At 51.3% G+C, this 15,940-nt stretch overlaps 1 protein-coding gene and 1 long non-coding RNA gene across 2 annotated transcripts in view; one reads left to right on the top strand and one right to left on the bottom strand.

Moving 5' to 3' along the window:
* The window catches only part of LOC102937672 (protein farnesyltransferase subunit beta), a 32,450-nt gene extending 19,349 nt beyond the window's left edge, over nucleotides 1-13,101 (bottom strand). Inside the window, exons 1-4 of the mRNA XM_037899297.2 lie at nucleotides 12,890-13,101; nucleotides 4,384-4,448; nucleotides 1,024-1,096; nucleotides 64-155 (exon numbers count right to left, since the gene is read on the bottom strand). Of these exons, the coding sequence (XP_037755225.1) occupies nucleotides 64-155; nucleotides 1,024-1,096; nucleotides 4,384-4,448; nucleotides 12,890-12,982 (323 nt within the window). The 5' untranslated portion in view covers nucleotides 12,983-13,101. The remainder of the gene's footprint in view (nucleotides 1-63; nucleotides 156-1,023; nucleotides 1,097-4,383; nucleotides 4,449-12,889) is intronic.
* On the top strand, nucleotides 12,997-14,811 carry LOC122466107. Its single transcript, XR_006291374.1, has 2 exons — nucleotides 12,997-13,121; nucleotides 14,509-14,811. It is a non-coding gene; the product is annotated as an uncharacterized LOC122466107 (long non-coding RNA).
* Nucleotides 14,812-15,940: the final 1,129 nt, after the last annotated feature.

Here is a 15,940-nt window from a genome sequence, read left to right as displayed (position 1 = left end):
CAAACCTCCTGCTGCAATAGGCATTCGTTACAGAGTACCGACCACACACCAAACAGGACTTACTCCGAAGCCACAGACTCTGGGATGGGCTCGTCTAGCAGCTCCAAACTGTGCAGGATCCAATAGCACAGCCAGGGGCGGCTGGCGTCCAGACACTACAGAAGGGGAAAGACGACAGCGGTCAGATCCTGGACTGGCACTGCCGACAATACGTTTGTTACGCGGCAGCAGGGAGATGGAGACAGGGCTACGCTGAGGTCAAGCACAATGAAGCTGATTCACTTGTACGGCTCTGGGGTGAATTAGCGAGCGACTGAAATTATTCTAAGGAAGAGAAGTAGAAAAGTCACAATGCATGTCAAGGTAGATCAGAGGACTAGGAGGGCATGGAACTCATAACACCTGCAAAGCCATGAAAATTATAGAGACGCTCCACAAAGAATCTAGAAAGCAAATAACTCTATAACAATAATAAAGGCTTTCATCCCGAAGGATCCCAGAGTGCTTTACAGACCATATACACAGCACAGAGATCACTTCATCCACTGCTGAAATGCAGCCACCTCTGGGGCATGCTGTTTCAGCCATTTAATGGCACACAGCATCAGCAGAGAAGCAAAGGAGGATGCCTAACTGAAATTAAATCAGTCACCTAGAAAACTGGGTTTCGCTCCAACTGGAAAATGCATCAAAGATAAGCATAAAACACCCCAGTGATAACCAATCAATGGTACTGGGCCTTTAAACGCAAGGACTGCAATGGAATGAGCACCAGAGCTCCAGTAGCTACAACATGGCCTGCAAAAGTGCCCCTGGACAAAACAGTAACTGCGAGTCCCCTGCAGCATGCTCTGTACTGGCAGGCTGACAGGCCGAGGAAGGCGGGGGAAGAAGTGGGAAGTTTTACAAGCCGAGAAACAAGCTGGATAGGATCCCTGGTGACTGCTGCTGCCCGCTCTGGGACTGGGGTGGCCGACGGGACGGCTGCAGAAGGCGGCTGTGACTTTGCCACTGCGTGCTTACCTCGTAGGCATCCGTCAGTTGTCTCAGGCCTCTCTTCAAGTAGTGGAAATGCTTCTCACGCTGCAGAACAAATCTGAAAGGCAAACAGAAGGAGAAGAGCGCTCGGAAGCTTCACCCAGCGTTTACTAGTGTATTCGTCTTTTACATCCCAGCCCCTGAGAGCGGGGATGACCTAACATGGTATCCTCTCCGCCACTCAGATACCACATAACAAGCATGACATACACACCAAGAGACAGCAGAACTTCCATGAAACAGAGCAGACTGCAAGTGCCAATGTCTTTACCACGCAACATGACAAATCGCAGCATGCAGCGCTCCATCTTCTTCAGACCTGTTAGGCTGCAATGCATGCTGGGATCTGTAGTTCCTCCATAGCCAAGATCAAGGTAAGAAAGGTTTGATGCAAATTAAGTGCGACTTTCTAGCACCATGCAAGCTGCTAATGCAGCCCTCAGCCGGACACTGTTCAGGCATCCTTAGCCTAGAGGATTCAGGAAAAGAAATACTGCAGCTACCACGAACTGCAGATATTTACAGATTTCCCTGAAGCACTTCTCCAGCAGCACATCAACCAGTTAGTCAGGGCAAAGAGAGAGGGTACAGAAAGGATCTCACAGGTGGGATTTTAAGGGCAAGAAGAATGGCCTGTGGAATGATTAGCCCCCTATATAGAGTTTACAGGTGCATACTGTTATTGTGGGCACAAATGCTCTTTGCAGTTAAACCCCTGTGAAGGCTGAGGCAAGGCACCTTCTCGGTCTCACCAGCCCTCAGCTATTTTTAGCCTTGGTGAGACGGGCTTGGGGTAAAACACAGGGGCAGTCTGCTCCTTCTCTCAGCCAGTCTTTTAGGTCGGTTTCCCTCCCCTATGGGAGGGAATGCAGCCTCCCCTCCTGGTGAGGCTCGCTGTCTTGCTGCTTCTCGCCTACTGGCAGCTTGCCTTCCCCCACCTTCTCACCAACAGGGGAGGGTTTAAAAAGGTCTCAGGCAGCCCCTAGTTGGAATCAGCTGATCCTAATTGCCCTCAGGTAACTCCCTCTCAGCTGATCCTAATTGATCTCTGGTAACCCCTTCTCAGCTGAACCTGATTGACCTGTAGTCACCCCTCCTCAGTTAATAGGGAGGGGGGCCTTTTACCCTTCTGGGACTGTTTTCTACCCCACCCCTGCAGCTGTCGGTCCTGAGTTTATCGCAAGGCATAACTGCCATCTGCTGAGCAGCGCTTAGGAGAGCAAGCACAAGGTTTGGACTACCATATTTATCAGAGTACTAGCAATCTTGTGTTCTCCCAGGAGCCCGTGCAGCTCTCGACCCCCCTCCAGAAGCCAAGCGTAATGCTCACTTGGCTCTTTGCATTACCACTGCCTCCGATGTCAGTTAAAAACCCATTTTCTTGCCTAGACGCTCTCTTACATTCCTCCACAAAAGCTTTCACCAGCTAGACGGGGCAGGGATCTCACTGCAAAGGGCAGCCAGCATTACCGCGTGCAGCCAATCGAGGCAGTCCCAGTGAGTCGCAAAGTACCAGCTGTGATACTCTCTGCTAGAATAGATTTGGGAAATTTGACCTCCCTGCAGGAAGAGAACAGGAGAACAACTGATTTGCAGCAGAGCTGCCCCTTCTACACAGACTGGAATTTCTTGCTCTACATCTTGTCGAGTGTGGCCCCCGTCTCTCTGTCAGGTCGTTTGTGGTTTTAATCCACCACTTCTCACCCGTCTTAAGTCACATACATGCAGGGGCTTGGAACTGGTTGTTAACTGAACCACATTATTTGCATGTTCCCACAGAGCTAGAAAACAGAAGCGTGAGGTGCTCATTTCCTTTGGGCCACCAAGGGCCAGAATGACACAGGGATTGAAGTACCTAAAGATGCAGACCCGTGCCGAGTGGCCCACCAAAGGGTCGAGGAGCCTACCAAAGGGTCGAGGAGCCTAAGGCCCGTTGGCTGTCAATGGGAGTTAGCCGTCTAACCTGCTTGGGCATTTTTAGGGATTAGCTTAGGTACCTATCCTTTAAACTCCCAAGCTGCTTTGTAAATCTGGCTCCGAGTATGGAACATAATCCTAACCTGGACCTTTCCCTCAGAGGTCAGGAACAGTTCTTATTTAGAGTGTGAATTCTCTGGGGCAGGGACTGCTCTGCGTTTGTACAGCCCCTAGCACACCGGGCCCCTGCTCTCAGCTGGGAACTATCAGCCCGTGGGAACTATCGGAGTGAAAATATCATTCGTAACATGGTGGCCACCTGATTTCAGGCATTCAGTCAAGTGCCCGCATGTGCACGGCAGGAGCAACAATTGCCATAAGTAACAGTGATTCCTCAGAGGCCTCCCATGAGAGGAAACAAAGGTCACCTGAGATCAGGTGCACCAGGAGCTGGATTTTAGCCAGAGGAGGCTTTGGATGGGGGAAGGGACTAGTTCGCACATGCATGATGACTGGTGCTGCTCCATTAGTTCCATACTTTGCTGCTGGATTTGATTTGATCTTGGTTTTAAATTGGGGGGCAGTGGATATGGAGGAGTAAATATGAGGAAGGGGAAGAGGGAGAAAAAAAACAGGAGTAGGGAGTGAGGAAGAGAAGGGAGAAGCGCTGAGAGGAAGAAGGGGTGGAAGGAGGATGGGGCAGAGAGCCAATCAGCAGAGACTAAGGGCATACAGAATCCAACCTGGAAAAGGCAGCCTGGTTCACCCAGGAAACAGGATGGTGCGATGCTGCAGGTGTTATGCCCATCCCCCACTGTTCCCACCCTTCCAGCATCCGCACGGGGGTGTTACTCAGCGCTGTGCGTGCAAATGGAAGCTGGTTCTGCGCAGGGAGGTTATGGGATGGGCGCACGAGGTGGGCAGAGCAGCAGAGCTGTTGGGTTTGAAGATCCAGCGAGTCACCCTTACAGCTTAGCTCAGGAGGTGGCAAACGTGTTCGGCTAATCCTCTTGCCTCCCAACATGCAGCCAGGCAGCTTGGGTCAAAGTGGAGCAATGCATGATGGGACCTGTAGTTTCAGGATCAATACTAAATGCAGCATCAGGCTGCACTGGAAGCTCTTAGGGGCCACATCTCCGACCCAGCCAGCCAGAACACGTGAGCAAACCAACGTGAGATGGAAAAGCAGAGACAGGGATGTCTGACTCCTGGGCTCTCTCTTGATGGGCAAAAAGAGGGTGTCCACTTAACACGACTGACAATCACCACCAAGACAGAGAGTAGCACCTGTGAGGCCATGCTTTGGCCTAGGTTAAAACCTGGCCAGCGGACATGACTTCCAAATGCACCACCCTGCAAAGTTCACCCAAAAATCCCGGGTCAAACACTCCTCCCCTGGCTTCTATTGGGTCTGCTACAGTAACTTACTGTGAGGCGTGGTGGTTCATCTTGTAAGCGCTGAAGACCTCTTGCACCAAGTCTTCCACTCTGGTCTGCAGGGAGTGACGGTCATGAAGCAGCAGAAAGGAAGGGGCGGGGGGAAGAAAAAGAGATCTTTAGTTTTGAAAAGCAACCTCACCAAGTTTACTTAGCAAGCAGCATTTGTGACTACAGCCCATCCAGCCATGCAGGAGCAGCTCAGTTAAGACCAGGATGGACCCAGACAGCAGACTCCAGGACAGAGTTACAGGACTACAACATGAGAAAAGACCACACTGTGCCAGAGCCGCACACAGCTTCTGGCGTTCTGATCCCCTGGCCAGCAAAGAGGCCTGTAGCGTGGCTGGATGGGCATCCCCAGCTGCTTCTCATCTCTGAGCAAGTTCACTCTCACCAACAGAACAGGGAGAGGAAAGCCGGGATCAATATCAACATGTGTTTCCAGTCCATGTGGTGGTCTGACCCCAGGACAGCGAGTCAGGAACTCTTCTGTTCTCATCCTGTCTCCAACCCCCTGTGGGGCTGTGGGACATCACTCACCCACTCTGCCTCACTTTCCCTGTGCGTGAAATGGGCTTTGGGGACGATCGCTCCAGGAGGTCTAGCAGAGTGCTCAGGCCTTGTCTGCCACAAGCTCGTCCCTGGCTAGTGAATGCGGCATAACCTCTCCCTAGTGTGGATGCAGTTTTGCCAGTATCAAAGTCCTTATACTAGTACGGCTGTTCCCACACTGGAAGGGGAATGAATCAGCCGCAGTGTAACTGTCCCCATCAGGCGCTGGAGCAGTATGCCTATACTGGTAAAAACAACGATCCCCCTAACCGACATAGCTACAATCGGTACAAAACCCGTGCGCAGACAATGGAAGGAACCGTAGATGTGTTGTCATTGGAGAGAGAAAACAACACAGGGGGACGTTCTCCCTGTTAACACCTGGGCACCGCCCCTACGCGATGACCGCACGCTGAGGCCCGACAAGGCAGACAAGTCAGTTTACAGATCACACTTGACTACCAACCACCAAGGGACGGCAGCAAGTCAACCTTCTCCAGTCAACAAGAAAGCGCCACAAGTCACCAGACCTTTTAAGGGAGAGGCTCAGCAGTAACACCCGGCTGTGAATTACAAACTCACCCTGAGGAAGGTTTTTAAGAGCAGGAGGGACAAACGCCTGCAAGGGATGGGCCAGGTTGACTTGCTCCTGCCTCAGCACAGGGCTGAACTAGATGATCTCTCGAGGTCCCTTCCAGGCCTATGTTGCTATGACTCTATGCTCCAAAGACAGACCTTAAAGAACGATTACGGGAAGGGACTAGGAGTGGCTTAAAAGCGTCAGTCTTGTGTATACCATGAATTCCCAATCTCTCTTGCCTAGGCGGCTGGCCACTCCAAAATCCCTTTCCGCAGCAGCAGTGAACGCATAGGCCCCAGTCCGACCAATTCTTAAGCAGACATCTAACTTGACCCAGTCAGTCTAACTGAGGTCAACAGGGCTGCTCACGTGAGCAGAGGCAGGCACGTGCCTAGCAGCATGCTGGAGCAGGGCCTTGGCCACTGTGCCACTCCGAAGACGCACTACAACTGCCAGGGTCTTTACTAGAACATCTCTGCTACTTGGTTTTCTGGGCAATCGCTCTTGTTGGTCTTTTCCAATTGGCCAAAAGCTGACAGATGCTCTGTTTCTGAGGTACGAGGGCAGAGATGTCTCGGGTTTCAGAGAGCTAAGAGCCACTCAAATATCACCTCTACAAGCAGCCAATGGAACCATGGCCTAACAGCACCACATGGTGCCTTCAGTTGCCCTTGCCCCTTCTCACGTGAGGGGTAGGGACAGCAGTTGGCTACGTAACCACAGTCGCTGGTTCTGGAATTCATCAGGTTGCAAACGTACAAAGCTGGATCTGGCAGCAACGGTGCTGTGTTTTGCAAATTTCACGGCTCCCTAAAGGAATCAATGGACGCCAATAACTCTCAAAAGGCTTTTCCTCTATCATGTCAGAACCCCTCCCGATCCGACAGGGTTTATTCAGCTAAGTATATATTAGCTTTGCCTTATCGGAGGCTCCTTTTCAAGGAATCAAAATGTACCTGTAAGCAATCAATCAACCCGACATGAGTTTTGTTTGTCCAAGGTGAATTCATGTATCTCCAACAGAGAAGCAGCTTATCAGGAAGCTTGAAAAGAAAACTGCTCCTCAGCCAGACTTCAGTTTAACTGGCCATGAGGAAAAAACTGCCTTTAAAAACCAGTTCACTTTACTCCGGGACCTCCGATAGCAAAAAGTATGACACTATAATTGGATTGTTATTACATGACACCCCTATAAAGCCGAGTTAAGGCTGTTTGGGTGCCCTATCTATATGTCTCCAGACCTTAAGGCCTCATAGGTTCTAAGGTCAGAAGGGACCACCGTGACCATCCAGTCTGACCTCCTGGAGAATGCAGGCCATAGGACTTCCCTGAATTAATCCGCGGATTGCTGTGATACTTAAAACATAGAGTGTTTAGCTCATGTCAGCGATGGGTAATATAACTGAATTTGTTTGAGAAAGTGTTTCTTTAAATGTATACCTTTTATACAGTTACTACAAAAACATCCAATCAATCCACCACAACCATACACAAGTCGTTCCAATGGTTCCAACCCTCGCTGCAGCTTATTTCTAGTCTGAATTTCTCTCGCTTCAACTTCCAGCCACTGGATTGTGTTAGACCCTGGATTTCTTTTAAATTAATTCTAAATTTTCTGGGTTTCTAATGCTCGTTTTGGGAGATAATCACAACATCTCTGAGATGTTTCTTACTCTTCAGTTAATAATATATACTCAATTTTAACTCCGTCTGTGATTTTTTTGGTTTGGAATATGAGAGATTGAGACTTTTTACTTTAGGATGATGTACAGATTAACAGATTCTGGTGCTTCTGGCCTTATTGTATTCATCCCAGCGGTTCTCAGCTCGCAGCCCAATTAGCGCATAGCTGCAGCCCAGCTGTGTGCTAAAGGCCATGGGCCGCGCAGGTCCGGATCACCGGCCGAGGGAGCTGGGCTTCCCGGCCAGGCAGCATGCGGTGTGGTGGGAATCACCTGCTGGACCCGCATGGAGGGGTCCGGGGCTGCCGTCCAGCTGGCCCACAGAGGGTCCGGGATCGGTGTCTGGGCTGCAGTCTGGCTACCCTACCACCCGGCCCCACACAGCAGGGTCCAGGGTCCCTGCCACTGGGCCCCCCTGCCCAGGGCTCCACTCCCTCCACAAAATGGGGCAAGGGTCTCTGGGCGGGAGGTGCTGGGCATAGGGGTCTGTGGGGGGCGCGCTGTGGTTCTCAACCTGTGACCCAGGTAACAAATTGTGTGCATACGCGGCCCAGAATGATAAACTGGTTGAGAACTACTGATCTAGGCTGACCTCCTGAATGACACAGGCTGCAGAATCTCACCTGCTGATCCCTGCATCCAGCCCAGAACTCCCGGCTGAGGGAGAGCAGAGAGATCTAAATTTAAACAGTAACTCGATTTGGTAGTATAACCCCTAGGTCTGTTTTTTGAAGCACACTAACTGTGTGCTCGGCAAAGCCGATGGCAATATCTTTTCATAATGTAACGACCTGGATGTGGCGTGGGTATTCTCTGGATCTGGAAACAATCCTGTTTCTTCTAGTTATACCCGAGACAAAAGGGGTTTTTATTCTGTTGGAAGAGCTGGGAAACTATAAACACAGCTAGTGATGCCGCTCCCTGGAGATGCAAGTCAGAGAGGCCAAGCATTGCGTGAGCCAGAAACACCAAACTCCCCCCTCACCGCTGCAGGGAATCATTTCAGGGCAGGAGTGAGGCGGATCTGCGAGTACAAAGCCATGGTGAGAACAGAGGGCTACAAGTCTTCAGGGTTGTCAGGCTGACACCTTCATCAGCACTAAGATTATTTAGTGTTTCTCTTATGGGGGCACTCACAGGCCCCAATCGGGATCAGGGTCTTTCTGCACTAGAGGCTGGACAGACACAAAGAAAGTCACAATCCCTGCTCCAAAGAGCTTCCATGCTAACTAGACAACCCAGACAAAACAGAAACAGACAGTAAGCTCTTTGAGGCAGGAACTGTCTTCTCATTCTGTGTTTGCACAGCGCCTAGCACTATGGGTCCTGGGCCACAGCTGGTGCTACTAGGTGCTACCCTCATATCCCTAATAAGTAACAATCACAAGCAAGATGCCAAGAGATTTTTTTTTTCCTCCTAAAGTATCTTCCACGCCCTCTCTCCATCCAGCTGATCCTGAGGGCCCTCCCTTTCCGCTCCACACACCTCAAAGAAAGCAAGACAGGCTCACCGTGGGGAGGACAGAAAATTAGCCAACGCTCTCTAATTAAAACAACTAAAGAATCCTCTGTTTCTAGGAAAATGCGAATGCAGGACACGTCTCATAAAGCATCCCTTTCAGCCAAGGCGTTCGGTAAACCCTTCCTAACAGAAGAGGGGAAAGAAACATGAATCGACTGACTCAGACACCACAAAGCTCTAAGAAAAGAGTCATGACAGGCGCATTCTTGAGCCACGTGCGTGCTTCACAAATAGCGAGAAAACGATCACGAGCTCTCCCCTCCTAAGAGCGCTGGCCTTGCCTAGCGTAGGAGGAATTTGCACTAATCTACCCCAACACAAATATATTGTGGGCAGCATTTGCCTGCTCTACGATATTGGAAACTCTCCAGAAAACACTATGTGGTGAAACCCCGATTTACTCTGGTAAATGTCTGGTCAATATGTTCACCAGGGCTGCACCAGCCCCGGGAGCTGCACCACTTATATGTCGTACCCACCTGTTGTCGCTCATGTTACACTTAGACCACAAAGTCTTTGGGGCAGGGACCATTGGCGTTCTCTCCATACAGCACCTAGCACAGGGGGGGCCCGGCCCACGACTGGGGTCTCGACTCCCCAGCAACACAGACAACAGAGCACAGCTTCAGTTGTGCAGGACTCGAGAACTCTTCCAGAACTGGAGCTCCTTCCCTCTAACACTAAGGCAGCGTGTCCTGGGGAGCCGGTGAGTTCTCTACGCTAGAGCTGGGGAAAGCCTCACCTACCCAAAAACCTTGCTTTAGTAAATGGTTCCAGTGTCCCTCTCCACCATCAGAAATCCAGCCTCTACTGATGCTGAACATAGAAGTCCTGTCCCTGGTACTATTTGTATTTGCCGCCTTGTGTTTAGATCATTCTAAAGGATCCCAAAGCTCTTTAGATGCTATACACACGCACAGAACACCCCTAAAATGCAGCCACTTTGCGGCTGGACAGCAGCATGCTGCACAACTGAGCCAGAAGGGGCAATCTGAGCCTATGACCCTGGATCTGCAACATCCTCCACTAGGGGTAGCACCAGCAGGAGTGATAGTGTAAACCAGTGCTTCTTAACCAGGTGTGCGTGTACCCCTGGGGGTACGCAGAGGTCTTCCAGGGGGTATATGAACTCGTCTAGATATTTGCCTAGTTTTACAACTACATAAAAAGCAGGCTACATAAAAAGCACTAGCCAAGTCAGTGCAAAGTAACATTTCATACAGACAACGACTTGTTCATACTGCTCTATATACTCTACACTGAAATGTAAGTACAATATTTATATTCCAATTGCTTTTTTTATAATTATATGGTAAAAATAAGAAAGTCAGCAATTTTTCAGCAATTTTTCAATTTCACAGCATGGCTGTGACACTTTTGTGTTTTTTTGTCTGATTTTGTAAGCAAGTAGTTTTTAAGAGAGGTGAAACTTTGATTTGTCTTGGTATCCCCGACTCCTGAAAGGGGTACAGAAGTCTGGAAAGGTTGAGAGCCACTGGTTTAAACAAGGCACTGGCAGCTGCCCGTATTTAAATTCAACATTTTGTAGGCATGCCCCGAGCAGCGTTAGACCACACTAGCGGTGACTTGAGGCTTGCACGTATGGTGCGTGGTCACAAACCACAGGGAGGGCCAGTGCCTGCCTACAAACTCAGTGAAGAGCCACAGCATGAGAAGGGTATTCACGGGAATACCCCACTGAGATCTGGGCCCAGGAATAAGTGCCTAGACACCAATATGGAACACTTCCATTATATGCAGTCTGGCCACCAGGAAAAAAAACAAATAACCCCTTAATAACTAGTCACAAAAATGATACTGTGGAAAGGGGTTGTAGCATTAAGTGAACTGCCGGCCATAGTGAACACCAGCAGCAGCAGGTTCTCTCACAGATGAGAATCCAGGATCCAGAAACATTTTCATGCCTGCTGGTCCTGCCCTGGGGGATGAACTCCAGAAATTCAAAGGCATAGCACGATCCAATGTCTGGAAGTTGAAGCTAGCCATATCCAGACTGGAAATAAGGTGTAAATGTTTAACCATGAGAGTAATGAACTACTGGTACAATTTACTAAGCTTGTGGTGGATTCTCCATCACTCATCATTTTTAAATCAAGACTGGATGTTTTTCTCAAAGCTCTGCTCTAGGAATTATTGGGGGAAGTTCTCTGGCCTGTTTTAGACAGGAGGTCAGACTACAGTGGCTCCTTCTGGCCTTGGAATCTATTAAATCTGGATCAGCACCGACGTCCCCCCATCCGGGAAGCCATTTCAGATGCTGAGGCATAGGCGCCGACCCTGTGGGTATTCAGCGGCTCAAGCACACATGGAGAAAAAATACCGGGTGCTCAGCACCCATGGGACTGGCCAGGGCTGCTGCTCTGGTGGCCTTGGGGCTGGCTGCCAATCAGCTGTTCAGCAGGTGGTCCTGCCCACCCCACCAGCTGTTGAGCAGGGCTGCCCCACCACTTGTTCCTCTCTGCCCCCTATCCCCCAACTGCCCTTAAGGCAGGAGGGGGAAGAAAGGAGAGCGCGCAGGCAGGAGACATAGGCAGCATCCATCATCATTCCAGAGGCCTAGCAGGCGAGACAGACCTCCAGGGAGGGCAATCACTGGGGCCAATTCTGGATGGATTTAGTAGTGGTTTTGTATCCCATACTTCAGAATGCCAGGGCCACACCGACCTATTGGGGCTCAGCATACATCTCCATTTGTCAGTGTCTTTTTCCTGTTGAACACATCCACACGGCTATTTCTCCCTCCCCATCAAGCCTCTGACTTGACAGAGGTGCCACAGACAGAAGGGGAGAGGGACAAAATGTTCTCATCTTTGCCACCACCAGAGAGAACTTCCTGTTTCCAGCACAGATGTGCCAGGTTTGAATCACGCAATTAATGCAAAAAGCTCAACAAATACTGCCCCTGCGACTAGGGCGCACACATTCACAGCACAGCCAGCCAGCATGGGCGCCCGAATCTCTCCAGAGCCTAATCAGCTACACTCTGTGCAAAGAACCCTACCCCTTCATTTAAAGAGACGACAGCCAACTGGTCCCGATTCTGAAAGCTATTAATGGACCAAAGCCCAACTGCATTAGAGACTGCATCTCCGCCTCTGGGGCACTTCTCCGGGGCAATGCAGAGCCTAAAGCCCCGGGCGAAGTGTGTGAGAGCCTATAAGAGACTGAAATAAAGCACTCGAAGGGACCTGGCTGCAGAACAAACTTCCAGCAGAGATTAAACGAATCCAAAGCCTGGGCAGCTTTAGGAAATGCCACCACATCTCCTTTAATACAGCTCTTCCGCCAGAAACAGAATGCCTGTTAATACAACAAACCTACCCAAGGAGAGCGTCCCACGGCCGGAGAAGAGAGACGTGTGGAAGACTCAGAGTCCACTAGGGACCTTGCAATGCCAACCTAATGAATGTGGGAGGGGCCCAGACACTATGGTGACGGGCACCAGTACAAAACCCTAAAACGGATGCATCTTTTGGGGAACTTTCCTCCACTCTGACCCAACACTCCAGCCCACGCTTATAGCTGCCTGCTGAAACGGTCCCTGGGCGGGGAGACAGGGACACTGAAATCGGAACTTCGCCGGGACTTCGTCTATCACCTCGGTCTCTAGCACCAGCTGGGACTCTTGATCTGCCTGTTTTAAGAGCCTCCTTCCGCCCCGCCGCTCACAGCCTTTGCTCTCTTCGCTCCCCTCGCTTTGGCCAGCAGAGCCTGGCAGCCAGGGGGCCCTTTCCGGCTCTCAGGCCTGCGCAGGGGGACTCCGGCAGCTCCCCAGGGCAGCCCGTTCCCGGGGCCACTTAAACCAGCGCCACCAACACGTGTGTCTGCTCGCGGCCCGGCCCGGCCCGGCCCGGCCAGGCGGCAGGACGCTGGGCGCGCCCCCGCTGCAGGGGTGAGAGCGCCCACAAGCCGCGCGGGGGGGGGAAACTGAGGCACGGGGAAAGGAAGGGATTTGCCCACGATCACCCAGCAGGGCAGTGGCAAGGCCGGACTGGCTCCTTGTTATAAACTCCCCCATCCCTGCCAGTAGCAGGGCACTGATCTCCGCTATCCTAAACCCGGCCCCGCCCCGGGCCAGCCCCGCCCCGCCAACCCGGCCCGCGCGGGGCACGCCGGGAGCCGTAGCCCCGGCCCCACCTGCTCGGCCGAGGTGAGGGTCCGCACCCCGTCGTCCCGCAGACGCTCCCGGCCGGGCTCGGGGCCCGGCGGGGGCCTGGAGGCGGCCGCCATGCTCCGCGGCGAAGGGAGAGGCGGGGAGCCCGACGGCGGCTCGGCGGGGACAGAAAGGCTCGGGCCGGGCTCGTTCCACTCGGCGGCTCCCCCGCGCGGCCGCCGGGCGCCGGTGCAGGCGGCCGAGGGCAGCGCCCAGGTGGGTCCCTCCTTGCTGGCGGCCTGCGCGGCGCCGCCTGGGCTCCCCCTACCGGCCCTGGCCGGGACTGCAGCGCTGCCTGCCCCCGCCAGTCGGCTCCTGGCGCGCGCGTGGGCACTTGCTGCCCGTGCCCCTGGCGTGTGCAGCCCCACCCAGCGTGTCCCCTTCCCACGTGAGCCCCTACCGTCTCCTCCGCGTGCGCTAGCAAGTCCCCTTCCCAGGTGTTCCCCCCTGGCAAGTCTTCTGCATGTCCCTAGCATATCCCCCTTCCTCGCGGTGTGCCCCAATGCGCCCCCTTCCCTCGTGTGCCCTTAGCATGTCCACTGTATGCGTCTAGCATATTGCATGCATGCCCCAGCATGCCCCACTCCCACGTGTGCCCCTAGCATGGCTCCTTCCCACATGTGCCCCTAGTGTGTCCCCTTCTCACATGTGCCCCTCACCCCTACATGTGTCACCCTTCACATGTGCCCCTAGCGTGCCCTGAGCCCCAGGTGCCTTAGCATGTCTCCTGCATACCTGTACTGTGCCCACTCCCACATGTGTTGCTGCCAGACCTGCCCCTCCTGGATGCCCCAGTGTTTTGGCCACATGCCCTTGGTGCAGCTGTCTCCCCTGGGTCCGTAGCATGCCCCCCGTGTGCCCCTTGTTCCTCGAATACCCCTCAATGCCAATGGCAAGGGGGTTACAGGAATGTCGTGACTCTGATGTGTACATTCTAGGTCACCAAAGAGTGTCATGGGAGGTCTTAAATGAAAGCCAGGGTCCCACTGGTGACTGTTACCCTTGTGAAATGCACGTACAGCTAGTAAGGTGTTCTGTGTATATTCTGCAAATACGTTCTTAGGTGTGTATCACAGCAGGAGGTTTCCTCTGTATTGATCTCTCTCTCCCTCGGGATGTAAACTACATCCGTGAGCTAACACTGTAGGCACACTTGCATACGAAGTCAACAGAGAGATGTGAAGTCAACAGGGAAGAGCCCAGAGGAGGAACAAGCCCTAGAATATCAGGGTGGAAGGGACCTTAGGTGGTCACCTAGTCCAACCCCCTGCTCAAAGCAGGACCAATCCCCAGTTTTTTCCCCAGATCCCTAAATAGCCCCCTCAAGGATTGAACTCACAACCCTAGGTTTAGCAGGCCAAGGCTCAAACCACTGAGCTATTCCTCCCCACCGGGGGTTATACTGTCTTGAAGGTCAGACAATGAACTTTGGGGATACAACTAGAAGGCAAGGAAGTAAACGGGATCACAACTAGCCTTGGCTGAAGATGCTGCTGAAGGCTTTGGGTGAGATAAACCTAAGTCCCTAGAAAGCATGTTAGGAATTTGGTTTATATGTAACCTTTTGTTTCCATGGTCCTTTGTTTCCATGATCCTTACCCAGCATCTCTTGAATCTTGGTAATAAAGTTGCCCGCCTGGTTTTGACATGCCCCGACGCCAGTTGAACAGGTTCTGGACTGGGCAAGGTCTCCGTGCAGCCAGCCAGTGTCGCTGGGGCCTTCGGGACAGCCCTTTGTGCAGCTGTGATGCCACGCAGCCGATGACGCACATTGTCGAGGAATGCCTGCTGACTCAGGTCAGCGGTGGCCCAGAAGAGCTGCATCCCGCCACTGACGATGCCATCGCTTGGCTAGACAACTATGCACACGCGAAATAAATAAACTTCCCTTTGTTTTCACTGTAAATTAAGGCTGTTGATTAATCGTAGTTAACTCACGCGATTAACTCAAAAAAATTAATCACAATTAACAAAATTAATCACGATTAATCGCAGTTTTAATCGCACTGTTAAACAACAGAATACCAATTGAAATTTAGTGACTATTTTGCATGCTTTTCTACATTTTCATATATATTGTATTCTGTGTTGTAATTAAAATCAAAGTGTATATTATTTTTATTACAAATATTTGCACTGCAAAAATTATAAACAAAAGAAATAGTATTTTTCAATTCACCTCATACAAGTTCTGTAGTGCGATCTCTTTGTCGTGAAAGTGCAACTTACAAATGAAAATTTTTTTGTTACATAACTGCACTAAAAAACAAAACAATGTAAGAGCCTACAAGTCAACCCAGTCCTACTTCTTGTTCAGCCAATCGCTAAGACAAACAAGTGTGTTTACATTTACAGGAGATAATGCTGCCCTCTTCTCATTTACAATGTCACGTGAAAGTGAGAACAGACGTTCACATGGCACTTTTGTAGCCAGCATTGCAAGGTATTTACGTGCCAGATACGCTAAACATTCGTATGCCCCTTCATGGTTCAGCCACCATTCCAGAGGACATTCTTCCATGCTGATGATGCTTGATAAAAAAATAATGTGTTAATTAAATTTGTGACTGAATTCCTTGGGGGACAATTGTATGTCCCCTGCTGTTTTACCCGCATTCTGCTATATATTTCATATTATAGCAGTCTCGGATGATAGCCCAGCACATTGTTCATTTTAAGAAAAAGATTTGCAGATTTGACAAAATGCAAAGAAGGTACCAATGTGAGATTTCTAAAGATAGATACAGCACTCGACCCAAGGCTTAAGAATCTGAAGTGCCTTCCAAAATCTGAGAGGGATGAAGTGTGGAGCATGCTTTCAGGTTGTCACGGAGTCCCTGGGCAATGCTCTGGAACTGCTCCTCATGAAGCCAGTCTGAAACCAGTCAGGACTCTGGGGCAGTCGCCTTCCTGTGAGCAGCCTGTCTTCAGGACACAAAGCTCACACAGTTTCCACCTTCCTGGGTCTGACCTCGGAGCATTCAGCATCCTCTGCCCCTCCGTGCGCTTCCCACAGCGAGTCCGCTCATGCAGGG

Source organism: Chelonia mydas, chromosome 6 (assembly GCF_015237465.2).
Source record: "Chelonia mydas isolate rCheMyd1 chromosome 6, rCheMyd1.pri.v2, whole genome shotgun sequence".
NCBI classification, from domain to species: Eukaryota; Metazoa; Chordata; order Testudines; family Cheloniidae; genus Chelonia; species Chelonia mydas.
This window is presented reverse-complemented; position numbering and strand designations above follow the sequence as displayed.